This window comes from Mustela lutreola, chromosome 12 (assembly GCF_030435805.1).
Source record: "Mustela lutreola isolate mMusLut2 chromosome 12, mMusLut2.pri, whole genome shotgun sequence".
NCBI lineage: Eukaryota > Metazoa > Chordata > Mammalia > Carnivora > Mustelidae > Mustela > Mustela lutreola.
In genome coordinates, this window is record NC_081301.1 from 6498077 (window position 1) to 6516415 (window position 18339).

The 18339-nt window shown below is 60.0% G+C and overlaps 1 protein-coding gene across 3 annotated transcripts in view; it reads right to left on the bottom strand.

Moving 5' to 3' along the window:
* Window positions 1-1046: 1046 nt before the first annotated feature.
* The window catches only part of PTPA (protein phosphatase 2 phosphatase activator), a 40510-nt gene continuing 23217 nt past the window's right edge, over window positions 1047-18339 (bottom strand). For 2 of the 3 annotated variants that reach the window (XM_059143385.1, XM_059143384.1), the window contains 2 exons: window positions 17397-17504; window positions 11898-13396 (listed from right to left, as the gene is read on the bottom strand). In XM_059143385.1, coding sequence (XP_058999368.1) covers window positions 13319-13396; window positions 17397-17504 — 186 coding nt within the window. In that variant the 3' untranslated portion in view covers window positions 11898-13318. Of the gene's footprint in view, window positions 4567-9803; window positions 9931-11682; window positions 13397-14364; window positions 17371-17396; window positions 17505-18339 lie in introns of those variants that run through there. The other variant, XM_059143383.1, reaches the window with a different exon arrangement.

Consider the following 18339-nt stretch of genomic DNA (forward strand, 5'->3'; position numbering starts at 1 on the left):
GGTTTAGCCGCGGACCCAGCTGGACCCAGAGGCTCGCTTGATGTCACCAGGGCCCGCCCGCTGTCTCTTGGTGCTTCCTGTCTCTCCTCGGCCTCTCCCGAGGTCTGCTCTGAGGCGTGAGCAGGATGGCCACCAGCCAGGCCCAGCTTCACAGGCCTGTGACCAAGGGCAGTCACCCAGGGCCTCACGTTCAAAGGACCCCATGCTCGGGGTGAAACGCTCTGCAGCTGCTGTCTTGAAATCCGTAACGACTCACTGTGTTTTGTACGTGAACGCTGATGGGACCGTGGAGTATGTGGCAAGGACCTGAGCTCCCAACCATGTACGATCCTGTCTCTTGCCACCTCTCTGCCTCCCTGGAATGGCTTCTCAGCTCCCCGCCCCTTCCCCCCAGCACCACGGCCCTGCCTGGCCTCCCCCTTCCTTGTGACCGCAGCCACCTTCCACCCCGGGCACAGGCACAGGGAGGGTTGGGGACAGGGATCACAGGGCAAGCCAGCGGCCATCATCCCTGGATTGGCCACACCACTGCCTGTCTGGCAGGCACCCAGAGACCCTGTCTAGGCAGGGGCGAGCCTGTCACCTTCCCCTATCCAGGGCCTGAGATCCCCAGATCACCTCTTGTAGGACTGAGGCGAAGGCCTGTGGGTAGGAAAGGGGCCTGGTCAACTTCTCCAGGCCCCAACCTTAGGCCAAGGCTAGAGACAGTCTGGTGTTTGGTGGGAGGAGTAATTCAGCAAGTGTCAGGCCCAAGGGAGCCAGAGAGCGTGCACTTGGGGCACCCATGGCAGGGGTGGAGCCTGGAAGGTCCGCAGTACGCCCAGGGCCAAAAGCACTCCCTCGGGCAGCTCTGGGTGCGGGGGTGGAAGGACCCACTCCTCCTCCTCCTCTGTGTTTGTCTTCTCTGGCCGGCTTGGGGTACCCTCAGGGACAAGCCACAAAATAAAAATTGTATGATTTGGGGGATTCTGCACAGGAATTAAAGGCTCCGACATTTGCATTTAAAACTGGTATTCACAATATAGAGCGGAATGGTAACATCCATGCTAATCATTTAAAGATTTTTATTTTTCTTTACTTAGAATGACATTAAGCAGCAAATAAAAAACCACCGTGACAAGCAGAGTGTAAGCCTGCAGAAAAGAGTGACAGCATTCTATGTCCTTTCCATGGCACTTTTTCCTTCTTTCTGAGCAAGGGGCCCTGCATTTTCTTTCGGCACTGGGCCCCACCATGACGCAGCAGGCCAGGTCATTAGCCTCCCCAGGACAACGGCTGCCCCAGCTTAGCAACCCTGGCAGAAGGGGCATCGACCCACAGCTCCCACCCGGAAGTACCGGGGATCACACATCATAGGCACAGTCCGGTCACGTGCTCATTCCTGAGCCAATCACAGAGGACGAGGAGGCAGGGGCCCTCCGACTGCGGGGGCCTGGGCATGTGTCCATCCCTAAGACTAGAGGGTTGGCCCGACCGCCTGAGTCCTTTCCAATGGGTTCTCCAAGGGGAAGAGGGATTCTGTTCCCAGAGGAATGGGGACTGCCTGGTCACCGCGCCCCAATGTCCTTCCTCTACACATTCCTCATGCTTAGTTTAAAAAATAAAAAATAGGGGCACCTCGTTGGCTCAGTCACTGGCAGAGCACGCGGTTGTGAGTTCGAGCCCCACATGGGTGCAGACAGTACTTAAAAAAAAATCTTTTTTTTTTTTTAAAAAAGAGGGGCGCCTGGGTGGCTCAGTGGGTTAAGCCTCTGCCTTCGGCTCAGGTCATGATCCCAGGGTCCTGGGATCGAGCCCCACATAGGGGGGGGGGGGGTCCCTGCTCAGCAGGGAGTCTGCTTCCCCCTCTCTCTCTGCCTACTTGTGATCTCTGCCTGTCAAGTAAATAAAGAAAAATTTTAAAAAAGAAAAAGAAAGAAAGAAAAAGAAAACAGTGGGCCAGAAAGCAATTTGGTTTCACTCTCCTGGCTCTTATGTCCCCAGTCCCCTTTGCTGGGTCCTTCTCCCATTCCGTGAATGCCGCGGAGGTCCTGGGCTCTGGTTTTTGTTCCCTTCCCCTTTCCTGCCACCTTCTCCTGGACAGGCTCTTGTAGTCCCCTCAACCCCTCCTGACATCTCTGTCCCCAGTTGGGACCTCCATGAGGAATGTGGCTCAGGGGTCCCAAACCCACTTGACCTCTCTTCTGGGGGTCCTGCGTGTCGCAGAGCTCACGTCTCACCCCAGCCCCTGCTTCCCTCGTCTTTCCCATCCAGTCAATGGAGCACCCATGCGCGAGTTGCTCTGGACCCAAACGCCGGCACATCTGGACTTCTTTTCCCATAAGCCCACGTCCAGTCCCGCCCTTGACCTCCAGCAGCTCTCATTCGGAACAGATTCCCACCTGCCCTCTCCCTCTCCTCCGGTGCCTGGAGCCCAGAGGACTGCGCGAACCTGCTCGCTGCTCTCCCCCCTCCTCCCTTTCGCCCTCCGACTGTCCCACTTCCGTTGCAAAACCTTTAAGTCAGATCCCAGCACCACCCAACTCCAAACTGGCCGGGAGGGTGATGGTTGCAAACCGGCTGGGGAGGGGGCAGAGTTCATTGGTGCATCGCTGGCCAACGTCCGGGCTGTGGAAATAGGGCCACCCTGGCTGCTCTGTGACACCGCTGATGGCGTGGCAGGAAGGAGTGGCACACTATGTTGCATCCCATAAGCCAGCCAGAGGAAGTCCCGCCACGCCACTGGTCCTGCCCCGTGGGGAGTAGATGAACAGTGCCCCCTCTGACCTGCAGGGCAACCCCGCCGCAGCCTTGCTGCCCTTGCACTCAGCCCCCCAGTCTCCACGAGTCGGGGCGCTCCCGCCTCCTGCGTGCATCGCCAGGATCTTCCAATCCCAAGGGCTGGGCTCTTGCTGTGTGTGGCCTGGGGCCTCACACAGCCCTCTCCTAACTCTCTCTCCCTCGGGTCCCTCGGCCCCAGTGTCGCCCTGACTGCCCCTCTAGACTTGTCCCCCTCTACCGCCCTTACCGGTGTTCTTCCCGTAGCCCTTGTGGCTGGTGGATGTTCCACGGTCCGTTCCTTTGCTCACTCTCTGTCTCCTCACTAGGATGTAAACTCCACCAACCAGGGAGTTCATGGGCTCACTGCTTCCGGAGAGAGCAGAGCCTGGCACACAGTAGGTGCTCAATAAACTTCCGTTGGCTGAGTGACCCCACCTCCCATGGGTTGGGCAGGCATGGGGAAGGCAGCTGTGAATGAGCTCTGGCCCCCATCAGGAAAACAGAGGAGGCACCACGGGAAGGCCTCAGAACAAGGGGGACTGACTGTTTCCAGGGGGCGGGGAGGCTTCAGCACCGGGATGGACACTTGCCCTGCTATGTCGGCGGGGGGCATCTCTGTGTCCTCAAAAGCAGGACAGCTCCTGCTCAGTGTCTCTTTTCCTGCTCTGCCTCTCTGCCCTTGGTTGAGGGGTGGGGGAAATGTCCCTTAGATCCAGCCTACCCAGGGCCAAGTCCACCCAGTCCACCTCGACGGTGCTGCCTGAGTTTGACCATGAACCACAGAAGCACAAGGCCTCAGAGCCTGGGACACTCGGAAGTCATCCTGCCAGGCTGGCTCTCCATGGGGCCCCAGGCTCCCACACTGGAGCTGGGGGTTGGACAGCCTGGCCCCCGGGGCTCCATCCAGCTCCTGTTGTCCAGCTTTTTCTAAGATAACTCCAGGGACAGGAAGTCTTATTCCTTCCTTCCTTCCTTCCTTCAGGTCTTGGGCCCCTGCCCACCGTGGGACATTCATGTTCCAGGCCCTGGAGATTTCAGTGGTGACCACATAAACCTGCTTCCTGCCCTCCAACGAAGCTTATGTTCCTTTTTTTTTTTTTTTTAAAGATTTTATTTATTTATTTGACAGACGGAGATCACAAGCAGGCAGAGAAGCAGGCAGAGAGAGAGGAGGAAGCAGGCTCCCTGCTGAGCAGAGAGCCCGATGCAGGGCTCTATACCAGGACCCTGGGATCATGACCTGAGCCGAAGGCAGAGACTTTAACCCACTGAGCCACCCAGGCGCCCCTGAAGCTTATGTTCTATTGAGAGAAGGGATGATAACCAAGTAAGCAAATCAACAGATAATAAATTCTGATCATGATGAGTGTCATAGAGGCAGGTACAACAGAGGGCAGGTTGGGGAACGGCTGTCCTGGGGGAGGCTCCCTCAGCAGCAACTCAGAGAAAGCAGGGAGGGCCCCTAGGAGGTGGCGGCATCTGAACAGAGCCCTGAACAACCAGACAGAACCTCTGCTCACCAGGAGACCCAAGCAATCCAAGCAGAGGAAACAGCAGGTACAAAGGTCCTGGGGCAGGAATGAGGTTGGCATCTGAGAGGACCAGGAGAGAGCAGTGTGCCTGCAGGGCAGGAAGCAGGGGAGAGTGCAAGGGATCGGAGGACCCAGATGATGTGGTGGACTGCTCCGCCAGCAGTGAGACAATGATGGGAACTTACCTTTGAGCAGCTCAGTGTGGAACCGGGGTTTGGAGGGCAGAGTGGAGTCAGGAGACCAGAGAGGAGGCTGCCACACTGGTAAGAGCTGACTGGCGGAGGTCGAGGCGGCCACAGTGCCAATAAGGGAGAAGTGGACAGATGAGAGTTATGCATTGGAGACGGACCCAATGGGACCTATCTGCCTGTTGTATCTGGGGAATTGGAGGAGAGGCTGATGCATGGATTTGGGGACTGATGGAGGCTGTCCGCTCTGATGGGACTTGGAGGACAACCGGGAGCACCTCGGGGCAATAAGCAGTTTCCACCGGAGCAGAGAAGGCTTCGTCTTGCCCAGCGGGAAGTGCCTCGTCAGGCTGATGAAGTAGGAGCCACGTCTGACAAACTGTTTCCATCCTGACTCACGGGGTGAGCTGGAGACCTTGCGCCATCCTCGCCACCCCCCCCTCCCCCCGCCATACACACACACAGTTTCCTCTTCCCCGCAATGGGAAAGGGATGCCATCTTCTCAGGCCAGAACTCTCACGACGGTGCTTGTGACCCTGCCTCTTCCTTGTCTTTGTGGGACTGGCCCTGCCTCCCGGAGAGAAATGGGGCTCTGGAAGCAGGTGCCTCTCCCACGGGGCCAGGGTCTGGGGCCCGTCCTGGGGAGACGGGGTCTGTGGTGGGAGGAGAAGGGCCCTTAGGCCGCCTCCGTGGAAACCGAGCGAGGCAAGCAGGGCCACCCTGAGGTTTCAGGTAAGGCCCCAGGGAGAGGCCACAGGAGCTGCAGCAGGACAGAGACCAGCAGCGCCCTGTCCAGCCAGTGACTTCCCCCACCAGGACCTGTTTTCTCCTCTGTGGAATGGGGACAGAGTTGGCCCGTGGTGAGGACGAAGGAGACATGCTTTTAAGCACATCACCCAAGGTCAGACACACAGGCTGGGCTTAGGAAGCACCAGCTCCGAGGTCTCCTGGGAACACCCCAAGGACAGGCTGCAGGCAGCTTCTGGGGCCTAGAGCAGCCGTGGCAGATGAGGACATAGGGGCCAGGGACATGCATGGAGGACTCACCAGGCCCCTCTGGCTGGGCTGGAGGTTGAGCCTGGGTGTCAGCAGGCAGCAGTGGGACGAGCCCCTCTGGCTATACCTCACAGCCTTCCCAGGGCTCTCAGGACTTGGGGTCCTAGTCCCACCCCCAAGGAAGCCCCCCCGACCCCGTCCTCTTCAGTCCCCTTGTTCCCTAAAGGCTCTCATGTGTCGTCCTAAAACCTCCGCGAGCGACCGAAGGCCATCACTGAGCTCAGCGGTGAGGACATCTGTGTTGGGGCCCCATAGCCTGGGTGGGCATAACCTCTCACCAAAGCTGTCCTTACCCCTCTGTGCCCCTGTCCCTGTGTGCTCACCCCTGGTGGCTGGTGAAGATTACAGGAGATAATAATGCAGGCGAAGCCCGGTATGCGTGCTTCCCCTACAAAGTATCGTGTGGTCACCCCGATGTTTATGTGTCCCCAGTTAGTACCTAAGGAAACTGAGGTGCAGATAGGTTAAGGAACCGGCTCAAGGTCACACAGTGGGAAGTAGAGCCCACACACACCTCGACCACCCCCACTCCCCACGCCTTGCAGAGCCGAGGGAGCAGACTCCAGAAGGGTCGGCCCACAGAGCAGACAAACCCCAAAGTCCCCACATGGAGGTCTGAGCAGTCTGGTCCAGCTGAGGCCGGACTCTGGTTATCTGGGGATGGGGGCATCTGCACTCGGCCTGCCTTTTCCATGTCCCTTTGGAACAGCCCTCACCTAGTCGCAAACACATCAGGAAGGAAAAGGGGGAAAGATGCAGACATGTAGAGGCCCGCAAAGGTCCAGCTGGAGAGGATACTGAGCGTCGCGGAGCAGTGGCTGCGGACAGGGGGAGGGCACTGGGACCCGAACCCGGGGCACGGCGGGCTGCCCGGGCAGAAGGATGCCCTCCCTGCCTTCTCTCTGCTCATGCAGTGCCAACTTCGGGCCCAGCACTGCGGGTGCTATCTCTGTGGCCCAGTTCTGGGCTGCCCCGGCATCAGTGCCCCCCACTCGGAGCTGGGACTTCTGCTCAGGCGCCCTGCCCCCGTGCCGAGGAGGGAAACCCCCTGCCGCAGCATCGCAAGCATGAGGGAAATGGAGGGAAATGGAACCGTCCCTCCCTTGGTTTATCCGCGGCCACCCCCATTCCAGGCTGTAGGAGGTGGAAAGTGCAGCTCAAGTCTGGGGTTGAATTCAGGACCCAACCCATGTCTGCTGGGATCCTGAGAGCAGGGGTCACCACCAGCCTGGGTAGGCTGCGGATGCCCAGATGCCCACCAGGAAACACAGCAGCCTTCCCTTGCCACGTCCAGCCTGCTGGAGTCCTCTTCGCTGGTCCTCCGCCCAATGCCTCTCCTCCTCCAGGAAGCCTGCCCGCATATCTGAGTAGGGCTTCTCCTCCCTTGGGTCCCTCCTGCCTCCCTGCCAGAGGTACACCAGACTAGGTGCTCTTTAGGGGAAAACCTTTTCTATCAGGTTGTTTTTTTTTTTTTTTTTTTTTTTTTCTTATTACAAAGTAACATGCGGGCACTGTAGGATGATTTAAAAACCAACTATGAAAACCAACAAAGTTAAAACTTACCCACAATTACTTTCTCTTTCTTTTGTGGTTCACTAATGTTTAGCATTTTCCTAACTGTTTTGGGGGATCAGGAAAAGCAACAAGGATCCCCACCACCCAGAGAGAAGCACGTCACTACCTAAGAAACAGCCTTGCGGCCCTCAGCCCAGGTAGACAGACAGAGAAGGATGGATCAAAAATGCAGATTTTTGCTGTTTTACAAAAAGTTCTACTTTCCGCACAGTCCTCAGAGCAGTTTTACCTGCTCAGCAACAAACCAGTCCTGAGCATCTTTCCAGAAGAAAACATGGATGAGCACATCCTCTGATGGCTTGTGTAGGACTGTGTCATCCTGCTTCTCAGAATCCCCAACCATTGGACACACGGGGCATTGGGAAGGTTGCATTAGAAGTTGTGCTACAATGTGCTCCGGGAGGAAGGGCCCCGGCAGTCCTGTCACCGTAGCCTCCAGGCACCTGGTGCAGGGCTTGGAGCAGAAAAGGCTCTGGAGATGCTGGCCGAGTGATTGAGCCAACATCAGCCCCTGGGAGCAGCCTGGCAGCTGAGCGCCGACCTGGGCCTCCCCGGCCCCACAAGAACTCCAGGGCCTCAGCTGCTCTGGCCTTCAGCTTCCCTAGGGCTTTCCTCTCTCTCTTTTTTTTTTTTTTTTTTTTGTCTCAGCCACTCTAACCACACCCTCACTTCTCCCCAGGCCACCCCACTTCTGCCTCAGCCCCAGTGCTGAGTGGAAGGGGTGGGCCTCTGCCCCAACCCCAGAACCCCAAGTAAAGAGAAGCTGTATCTGCAAACAGTCCCACCTTCCGGTTAGGTGGCCACACCTCCGACATCCCCCACTAAGCCTCCCGGGGTGGCCACTGCCATACACGTCGCCCCCATAGCCAGGGCGTACTGACTGCCCGGAGCAGGGGACATGCGGGTGGCCACGAGAGGACTCGCAGAGGAAGTGAGGCCTCAGCTGAACTCTGAAGGATGACCAGGGGTTCCCCATGGGCAGAGAGCCAGACCCTACAGTTGGGTGGTCCAGGGAGTCCAGAGAACGGAATGGAGGCCGGTGCAGCTAGGACCCAGGGTGCAGGAAAGGGGGGAGCTGGAGCCCCGGCAGAGCTGGGGAAGGGGGATTCCTGGAGGCCCCTGCAGCGCCCCCCCCCCAGTCCACCAGGACTTGGGCCTCAGCAGCCCAGCTTTACCATCAGCGAGGTCCCAATGTCCGCCCAACGGAGCTCAGCTCAGCGGCCACTGCGGAGCTCGGCCACCCCACCCCCGGCACCGAGGGACAGCCCCCAGGGTCACTGAGAACTCAGTCCCTTCCCTTAGCACAAAACCCTACTTTAGTCTCCCCCTGCCCAGCCCGGGGCTCGCTCTCTGCCCTGAGCGGAGCCTTCAACACAAGTCCCAGCCAAGACCCAGCCAAGTCCCAGCCCCACAGCTGGCACCCAGCTCCTGACCCAGCACCCACCCAGCTGTCTGAGTGTCCTAAAACCCAGCCTTGAATCCTTCTCTCTCTCTCTCCCCCCCCTCACACACACACACACAGGCACCAGTTAAACACCTTTCCTGGCCACGGATATGTTTACTGGGGCCTGCTGTGTGCCAGTCTGGCTGGCACTGGGATACAGCACCAGGTGGGTCCCTGCCTTCTGGCCGCCCATTGACTAGCGGACCAGACAGCTGTGAAGAACATACATTTCGCATTACAAACCTCACAATTCGGTGAGGTTGTGTCGCATCGAGGGGATGGGGCGTGTTATGGGAGTCTCGGCTCTGAGCTCTCCGCACACCAGCCCCCATCTGCTTTTCCAGCTCTGCCTCCTGTGACCCATACCTCCACACCTCCGCTCACAATAGGCTCCCCCACCAGGATGCCCTCTGTCTCTGCCCGCCATTCCAGGCCCCACTCAAATGCCAGCTCTTCCCCAGAGCCTTCCCTGAGCCCCTGCCCAGAGTCGATCATCCCGCTCCCCCCAACAATGGGTCCAAGATCCCTCTGTTTCCACTAAATTAGAAGTTTCTTTTCTTATTTTTAGGATTTTTAAAAGTCATCTCTGCACACAGCGTGGGGCTCGAACTCACGACCCTGAGATCGAGAGTCTTGTTCTCCACCCACTGAGCCAGCCTGGTGCCTCTGGCTGGAAGTCGCTTAAAGGCAGGATTCTCACCTTTATTATCCCACACACCTACAAATGCTGTGTATGTAGTATGTGCTTACTGCTTGTCAGACGCAAGGAGAACATGTCGCCCGACTTGGGTGCAAGTCTTGGGCGCGCCTGGTCCTCCCTTTTGTTCTCCTTCCAACCCCAGTTCTGCCAGGGATTCTGCTAGGAAGGGCCTCTCTGTGCCCACCCCACACCCACCGCCACACCCATGAGCCCGACCTCAGCGCCCCCTGAGCCAGGGACACAGGTTCAGGGGCTCCACTTGCTCTCTGGGGCCTCTCCGGTCCAGGATGGTGGGCAGCCGACGCTCCTCCTCCAGAGCTGGGGGCCAGCCCCACACTCGCCTGCCTTAGAGCCCAGGGAGTGACAGCAACGCAGCCGTCCTCGGCTGAGCACGACTCCTCCGCCGTCCCATCATCCGGCCCCAGCCCACTTGCCAGCCTGCTCTGAAGCCCTTGCCTGTGGGCTCGGGGTCCAACTGTCCCCCACAAGCCCCCATCTCCTGCCCGCCCCACCCCACAGGCAGCTGGGGACAGAAGGAAACGCAGACCAAGGCAGGAGGCACGAGTCGTTGCGAGGGTCCACCTTCCGTCTGCTAAGAAGGGACGAACAGCCTGGCATCTTTCCGAGGCCTCGCTGCCGGCAGCGTCCCCTCTTCAGCACACAACGGACAGGGCCTGCAAACACAACGATCATCACCCGCTTCGAGCCTTCCCCGACCTCGAGCCCCCACCCACTCTGCCCATCCCAGCCCCCTTTCCAGCAGAGCTCTGGAAGAGGGAAGCGAGGGGCTGTGCTAGAGTGCCCTTGGCTCTGCGGTCCTCCTCCCAGACAGGTGGGCTTGGGCCAGAGACCCCACCTCTGCACTCCTGGGAGCCCCTCATGGGGCCTCGGGAGGACGCGGGGAGGACGCCCACCCGCACGTATGATTCCCACTCCCGCCCCAGACCTCTGCCACCCTGCCACCCACCCTGCCCAAGCAGCCCGCAGCAAGGCACAAAGACCCAAGGCTGGTTCCGTCCTCTTAGCCACGCGCCCAGGGCTCTGACCTGAGGGTGCTCTGGCCCACCCCCTGCTGGTCTGCCCAGAACCAGCTAGCCCTCCTCCTGCCTCGGTGACCCCCCAGGACCTGTCGCTTGCTGATCACTCCCTAGTCCGACAGCCCGGCCCCGCCCTTGGCTGGAGATCAGCAGACCCAGATGCCTACCCCACACCTCCTCTTAGACGCTAACAGGTACCCCCAGGACCCCCGACAGCAAATCCCTCCTCCACATCTGCCCCCCCTCAGTACATGGCATCAATTGGGCTGCATAAGCCAAGAACTACGGCTGCTCTGGGCTCCTGTTCCCTCTCACACCTTCCTTCCTGTTGGTGATCGCTCTTAACACGGCCAAAACAGGACCCCCTCACGACCTGCACACTGAACCCTAACCCAGGCCACCATCCCCATGCCTCCTCTTGCCCCACATACTTCAGGCCCTTCTCACTGGCCAAAGCCTCCAGCAGCCCCCCAGAGCATACTCGGGAGACTAAACCCCAAACCTGGCAGTAAGGACCTGTAAGAACCCTGCCTCCCAACACCCCCGCCCCAGCTTCCAGCTGCTCCCTGCCCCCACGCGCCCCCCCCACCCCCGCACGCCCCGCAGGTCTCTGCAGGATGCACTCATGGTCCTCCAAGGGGGCTTTCCCGACCGTGTGGCTCCAGCCGACCCCGCCTGCCCTGGTCTCGATTAGCCACTGGTTATTTCCTTCCGAATCCCCAGTGCCACCTCACATTCCGGCACTGGGGGCTGCCGGCGGTCTTCCGCAAGAAAATGAGGAACACGCAGCCACCGGCCACCTATGAAATGACTGGGTCCTCACAGTCCGCGGCCGGAGTGGCGTTACGCCCACTTTCCTGACTAGGAAGCCTGGCCTCCCAATGAGGGTCTCCCAGCTGGTTAAGTGGCACAGCGGGCCGGAAGTTGGCTCGGGAGGTAGGGGCTGGCTTGAGCCAGGGCTCCCCACCACCAGGTCGGCAAGGCCTCCGAGGCCAAGAGAAGAGCCAAGGGCTCATCCTCCAAGGAGACTCACCTACAGACACAAGCCCATGCACAGGTGTGTGTCCACCTCAGTACGACGGTCCCCCGACTCCCAACTCCGGCACGATAGGGGCAGAAGGGTTGCGGGAGGACAATACAGAAAGTGCACTCCACAAGCCACAGCGGCGTGGCTCGCAGCAGAGTCGGGTCCAAAGAAAGGCTCTCTCGTCAAGCCTGGAGTCCAGAAGGGCTGCCTTCTAGAAGGGCCGGGGCGACCACAGGCGTCTGCTCCGAGCCAGGCCCCGGGCTGAGGACCTCACAACCTTCACTGGCTCCTGGCCGGCAGCCGGTGACGGTCCCCACTGTGCAGATGAGGAAGCCAAGGCTCAGAAAGATTCTGTAACTTACTTCCAGCTGCAGGTGGGGACAGCCAGGACCCGCCAGGGCCTGCTTGGGTGACCGCTGCATGTTCACTGGCTGCCCAGGGAAGGCTCGGCCCAGGGGCCGCTGAGCCAGCCAAGCCCCAGGCACCTGGGCCTGCAGGAAGGGGACCTGATAGGGAGACAAACAGGCACGTGGAGAAGGAATCAACAGGTGGCATGAAAAGACACACCTCACATGGGTGACAGGTGCAAAACAGAGGCTTTAATCCAAACAGCAATAAAGGCGCAGGGGACTGGAGGGGCACGACGAGGACAGGGCACGAGGAGCCAGGAAGGCGGTGGTCTGGACCCTGGGAGGGAGGCCAGTACTGGGCCTCTCCTAGGAAAACAGTTTCCGTGACTCTAGTGGTTCCTGTCCCAGCCTCTGCCCAGGCCATCGGCCCAGATGTGAGGGTCAAGCCCCTAATTGTGCTTCTTGGGAGCTCCTCCTTCCCAAAGGGATGTGGGCCCAGACAGAGGGTGGGGTAGTGGAGAAAGGCAGGCCTGGGCTTGAGCCAGGGAGAGCCTGCAAGAGGCTAGCCCAAAAGCAGGCCTAGAAAAAAAAACTCAGGACCTGGCATGCCGGCAACCCCTCACCCAGCCCAGCCCCTGCCAACCCACAGAGCCAAACCTGGGCTTGGGGAAGGGCGGCATGGCTGCCTTGTCCTGGAGAGCCAGTCGGTGAAGTTCAGGAAGAGGGGAGGATTCGGGAGGGGAATTGCTGCTGAGCGCTCCAGCGGCCCCTGACCCACTGCCCTGAAGGGCAGGGAAACAGGGCCAAAGGACCCTGGAGAAGCAGCAGGGAAGAGGGAGCAGAAGCTAAGATTCCTGAGGAATCCAGGTCCCCCACAGGCCGAGTGGGCCCCAGCCCCTCCCTGTCTTGGCCACCCCCTCCCAGCCTGAGAAACTTCGGAAAGGCAGGCCTCACCGGGTCAGCCAGTGAGCAGGCCCCGTACCCAGTGCCTACCCAAAGGTCAGCTTCCAGAAGCCACCCCGGTAGAGGGCGGCAGGAGTGGTTATGGCCAGAAAACCCAGCAGAGCCAAAGGGCAAAGAACAGAGAAGCCAGGATGAGGCGCTGGACACAGGCACCAGCACGCCCAGGGGCTGATGCTCTTCGGTTCCCGAGCCCACCCCAGGCTGGCCGCCAGCCTCAGCCTGCAGCCTTCGGAACCCCCAGACACCCACCCAAACATGGCTTCAGTAACAGACCCAACCCCCGGGAAGCAACCACTCGAACCCCTAAGAAGGCAACGGGACCTGGGAGAGGAAAGCAAACCGCAACCCCCTTCCCTCCCGGGGGTGCAGGCCAGCCGGGTCGGGTCTCGAGCGGGACCAGACGGGTAAGCAGCAGAGGAAGGCCAAGCGCAGGACTGGGGCCCGAGCACACCCCGCCCCCGCCATGGGGAAACGGGCCCCACTTTGGTCACTTCTCCCTTCACTGTGGGTCCTACACCCCTATGCCTTGAGCCTCCCTCAACCCCGTGCTCACCGCCCACCCCAGCAAACAGCCTCTCAGCAAACAGAAAGAACAGGGGGAGGGGGCAGGGAGTGACTGGAGCCGGGGCACGGGAGGGCAGGCACAGGAACGGTGGTGGCCCGGGTGGCTGGGGCTGCTCCGCCCCTAGCATGAGGTGACCGGATGGATGGGCAGCAGGCTCCCAAACTTGAAGTGCTGGATCACAGGAAACTTCTCCAGGCACTGTGAAGGGGAGAGGGGAGAAGAGAGGTAAAGACGACACTGCACCCATCAAGGGCCCACTCAGCCTCTCGGGCCTCCAAGGGACCCGGGCACAACTCTGGAGCCTCAGAGCAGCACGGTACCCAGAAAGCATCCACCCAGGGCCCAGGAGGGGGCCATCCAAGGGGAGCTCTCAGGCCTTCAGGGAAAAGCAAGGCTTCCTACCTGCTTCTGACCACCCTCTCCTATCCAAAGACTGCCCCTCCCCCGACTCCATGACAATCAGACCCACCAAATAATGAGCGAGGGAGAGGGAGACAGGAAGGGGAAGAGAGGGCAGCCCAACCTCATGGGAGGGCTAAATGCGGGAGGGTGGGAAGTTGGGGACCAGAGATGAAAAGAACCTTCCAGGCCATAAGGGACCCCCTAGCCCAGGTCCCGGTCCTGGAGGAGAGGTGTGGGGACATTTGGATACAAACCTAAGAAGGCTCCAAGACCCATTTTTCTGCAATTTTCACTTATCTGGACTGAAAAAGACACCTTGGCTGGCACTTCAGAGTCAGAGAGTAAGAACCAGTTAATGTCCCCCGACCCCCAGGGCAATTCCCAGCAGCTCTGTGCGTGGGGCAGATGACAAGAACACCCAACAGGGGAATGGCCTGACTCCCTGAACGCAGGCCACACGGGACCTCAGCCCAGGGCTCCGGGGGAGACAGGGAGGTGGCAGGGCCTGCCTGGTGCACAGGCAGCTGGTCGTCAAGCCACACACCTCTGCCCTCTGACCCAGGCATGGCTTAGCGCCCCCGGGACCAGAAAAGGGAGGGGGGGCCCCAGCTCCCAGCCTCCCTACACCAGTCCTGCTGTGCCTCACACAGGCCAGGTCACTGGCTAACTCTCTCAGGCAGCAGCTCCCAGCAAGTGCGATCGCCTTCTCTCACACCTCTGCCCACGGAAAACCACCAGAATGGCTGGGGGGGAACAGGACTTACAGCTTCAGATCGGGCAAGTCCTGCTCTGTGACTGTGGCCTCAGCCTCCTCCTAACTCAGGGGGACAAAGGTGTGCCACCACTGGCCCAGGTCCCCTCGCTTCAACAACCAGGTGCAGAAACAAAGAGGTCTTGACCAGCTGTGTGTACGTCAAGTGGGGGACAGCCAAGGCCTAAAGGGGGCCCAGGAGCTGAGCAGGAAAAGGACAATCTTTCCATGCGACGGAAGAAGGACGCAGAACGAAGTCCAGTGTGGGAGCCGAGCTCCAGGCCACAGGCAGACTGCGGGGGCCCGGAATGGAAAAAGTGGGGAGCAGGCAGGAGCCGGGTCCCTGGGGTGCGGGGAGGAGGAACAGCAGAGCTCCAAGCCAGAGGCAAAGGCAGCTGCCATTGTGCTTATGTCATCAAGGAAGTGGTGGGAGTTTGTAAAAGGGGCCCCTAGAGCCCTGGAATTCCAGAAAGGGTCAAAGGTCACCCTGCTTCTAGCTCTCACTCAAGAGAAGCTGCAAAGGCCAGAGAGGCTTAGCAGGAGGGGGCAGGGGCATTTCTCTGCACTTTGCCTTGGGGACCCAGAACAAGTCCCCCCAGGGCCCCAGCACAGGAGAAGGACTGGGCTCAAGGTAAGAGGCTACCTGGGGCAAAGGCAGGCCAGGGCTGCAGGACAACAGCAACAGTGGAAGGGAGCCTATGGGCAAGCCTTCTCCCAGCTAGCCGTCGGTGGAGGGGGGCAGTGGCGGTGGACGGGGCAGAAGGGCGTCTTGGGCTCAGTCCACCCAGCACAGACCTTCCAGCTGGAGGCCCAGATCTGGAGGCCCTTCCAGGTGCTGGTGTTTCAAGGGGGAGAAGGGGCTCTCCAGGCCATGACAAGGCCCTCCGGAAGGGAGCGCCAGCAGTGACAGCCTTCGGGAAAGACAGGCCCCGCCACCAGTAAGGGTACTGAACACGTTTCCTCCTCACTTTGGAAAGGCAGGGGCAGAGATGCACACAGCGGGTCCCAAATCCTGAGGCCACCTAATGCCAGGCCTGGTCAGGCCTCTATGGCAGCTCAGGGGACCAACCCCCCTCCAAGAGCCAGCTCTGGTGGCCCTGATCTTGCTAACCCTGCTCCGGACTTCAAGACTTGTGGGTCCTGCCCACTGACTGAGAGATGACCTGAAAACATGAGTCTTTTCCCTGGGGCCTCTGGGAAGGGGGCAGGCAATCCCACGGGCTCTCAGGGGCCAAAAGACCAAGGGGTACCCACTAGAACCTTATAAACGAGCGCCGAACATCACAGAGATGCGGGGTTTCTAAACCCGGAGTCAGGGGCCCCAGCGCCGTCCGACAGAGGAGTCTGGTCGCCACATAGCCCCCCGCAAGGCTGCCAGCCCACACCACGCCTGCTCGCACGCAGAGCTACAGCTTCCCCCGGGTTTGGGAAGGGCGCACTGGGGTCCCCTGGGGACCCCCCGGTCTGGGCCTGAGCTGCAGGGCCCACGGTGCACAGCCACAGAAATCCCACAACTTCTAAACTGTTCTGTTTTGTTCCTGCGACTGTGGCGCTGTGTGGAACCCTAGCCCATCAGGCCGGAGCTCTGCGAGGGGAAGGCAGGGGAAGGGAGCAGGGGCTTCTGCTCTGCCCTGAGGGCCACCTACCCCCACCACCCCCATAAGTTTCCAGTGAGTCCTTCGAGGGAGAGCAATGCAGGAAGGGTAGCACTTCGGACCCCAAGCAGGAAAGGCCCAGAGCCCTGGCCGCCAGGAGTCCTGGCCGTGGCAGTGGCAGCCGGGAGCAGGGCTGGGAGGCCGGAGGGGTCAGGCGCTCCACTCCCGCTGCACAGAGCCCCCAGCAGTGTGAAGGGGTTCCTCATCGGCACCCACTAGGGGACTGGCGGGGGCAGGTGGGGGGGGTTTGTCAGGAACAATAGGACACCCAGAGGGCAGTGCCCTGGGAGCTCTCCAGGCAGGGGACAGCTGGACTAGAGGGCCCACTGGGCCAGCCCGGAAGGAGCAGCAGGGCAGCCCGCGCCTCTCAGATTAGAGAGGTATGTGGGCTGGAACCTAAACACAGGATGTGAAGTCCAGAGGAAGGGGACCAGAGGGGGAGGGGGCGGAAGGGAGAGAGAGGGCCAGGCCCGGTCAGTTCCAGCACCATTAACCCCTTCAAGGCCATGCAGAGGGAACAGGGCCAACTGGAAGCATCTATACTACCAAGCCACAGGCGAGCCTCTAATGCCCTCTTCTCCCCGTGCCCCTGCCTCCACTGATGGGGTCTGTGTAAGTGCGGAGCATAATGACATAGACCCAGAGAACCAGCACCCCTCCCTCCGTGGGAGAGGAATGGCGAAACGTCAGGAGATGGGCACGGGACAACATCAAAGACCACCAGCCTGAGGGCGGAAAGAGGGGACTTGGAGAACTCGTGACTCTGGGCGAAGGACTTCACATGGAGGCCCTTCCCTGGCCAAGGTCACACAGCTCTGGCATTGGTGTGCACAGATGTGAAAAGAGCTAGCAAAAGGGACAGGATGGCAAGAAAATGTCTCCTCCCTACTTGGTGCCAAAGAGGTGCCAAAGGGGAAAGAGGGCAGAGGACGCCCTCAGGAGCTGGGCAGTAACTCCCAGCGGGGGGAGCTCTGGGAACCCATGTCCTCACGCTGTTCTCCCACCAGAGAGCAGGAGGACCACCTGAAGTGGCTGCTAGAAATGTCAGCTCTGGGCCTTCCAGGAGACCCCCACCTGCCCAGGGATCAGACCCACCAACGCCCGAGGAGCACCAACTTGGCTGCTGCCTCCAAAGCCCGTCCGCCTACATGTCCCCGTGGGAGACACGGCTGTGAGGGGCCTCTGGCCATCTGACAGGACCCTGAGTTGCAGGGCCTTGACTCGGTCACAGGGCAGAGCCAGGCCTCAGAGATTCTCTGGGTGCCCATCCCGCAGACCGAGAGAGACACTGAGGCCTGCAGCGTCAGAGAAGCTGGCCCAAGATCTGGAGCAAAGCAGCAGGGTGCGGTGGGCAGCCCCAGGATCAGGAGCGCCGGCCCACCCTTCTCACCTCGGCCTTGTACATGCGGATCAGACCCTGGTTCACCTTGGACCAGGAGGGCACGGCGCTGATGTTCCACAGCTGGTTGGAGTGCTCTGCAAAGGGGCCTGTCTTCATCTGGAAAAGAAAATCCACAGCTGGAGAGGCAGGCCACCTAGGAGCTCATCCCCGGATCCCAGCAGCAAGGTCGCACACATATGTGTACACACGTGTGCACGCACACAAACATGTACACGCACTAAAGCACACACGTGCACACGTATACGTGCACACAGACACGCACACATGCGCATGTATGTTCAGAGACTTGGCTGCACCACCTGGGAGGGAGGGGACACACACACACACGCACACGCGTGCACACAGAGGCGCCCGTGAGTATCAGAGACCGTCTCTCAGTCTGAAAGACCCACAGGGAAAATATAACCTCCAGGGTCATCCTTTCTTCCATAGCCAAAAAAAGGGAGCCCGAGTCCCACCACCCACCACATTCAGCAGCCTCAGAAAAATAAAATCTCGGGCGCCTGAGTGGCTCAGTGGGTTAAGCCGCTGCCTTCGGCTCAGGTCATGATCTCAGGGTCCTGGGATCAAGGCCCACATCGGGCTCTCTGCTCAGCAGGGAGCCTGCTTCCCTCTCTCTCTCTCTGCCTGCCTCTCTGTCTACTTGTGATCTCTCTCTGTCAAATAAATAAATAAAATCTTTAAAAAAAAAAGAAAAAGAAAAAGAAAATCTCAACCCAAGCCCCAGCTGGGACTCCCAGCAATTCCCCCGCAGCCACAGAGAGCCCCACCAGCACAGGGACCTGCTCCCGTTCAGATAAAGAGCAGCAGCAGCAGCCTCCCCGGCCCTCCCCCGCCCCACACCCAGGGCAGGCTCTGCCCGCCCCGCCCTGGGACAGGCGAAGCTGCAAGAGCCAGGGGAGGGGGTGGTTTTGGGCGAAGGGCAAGGTGG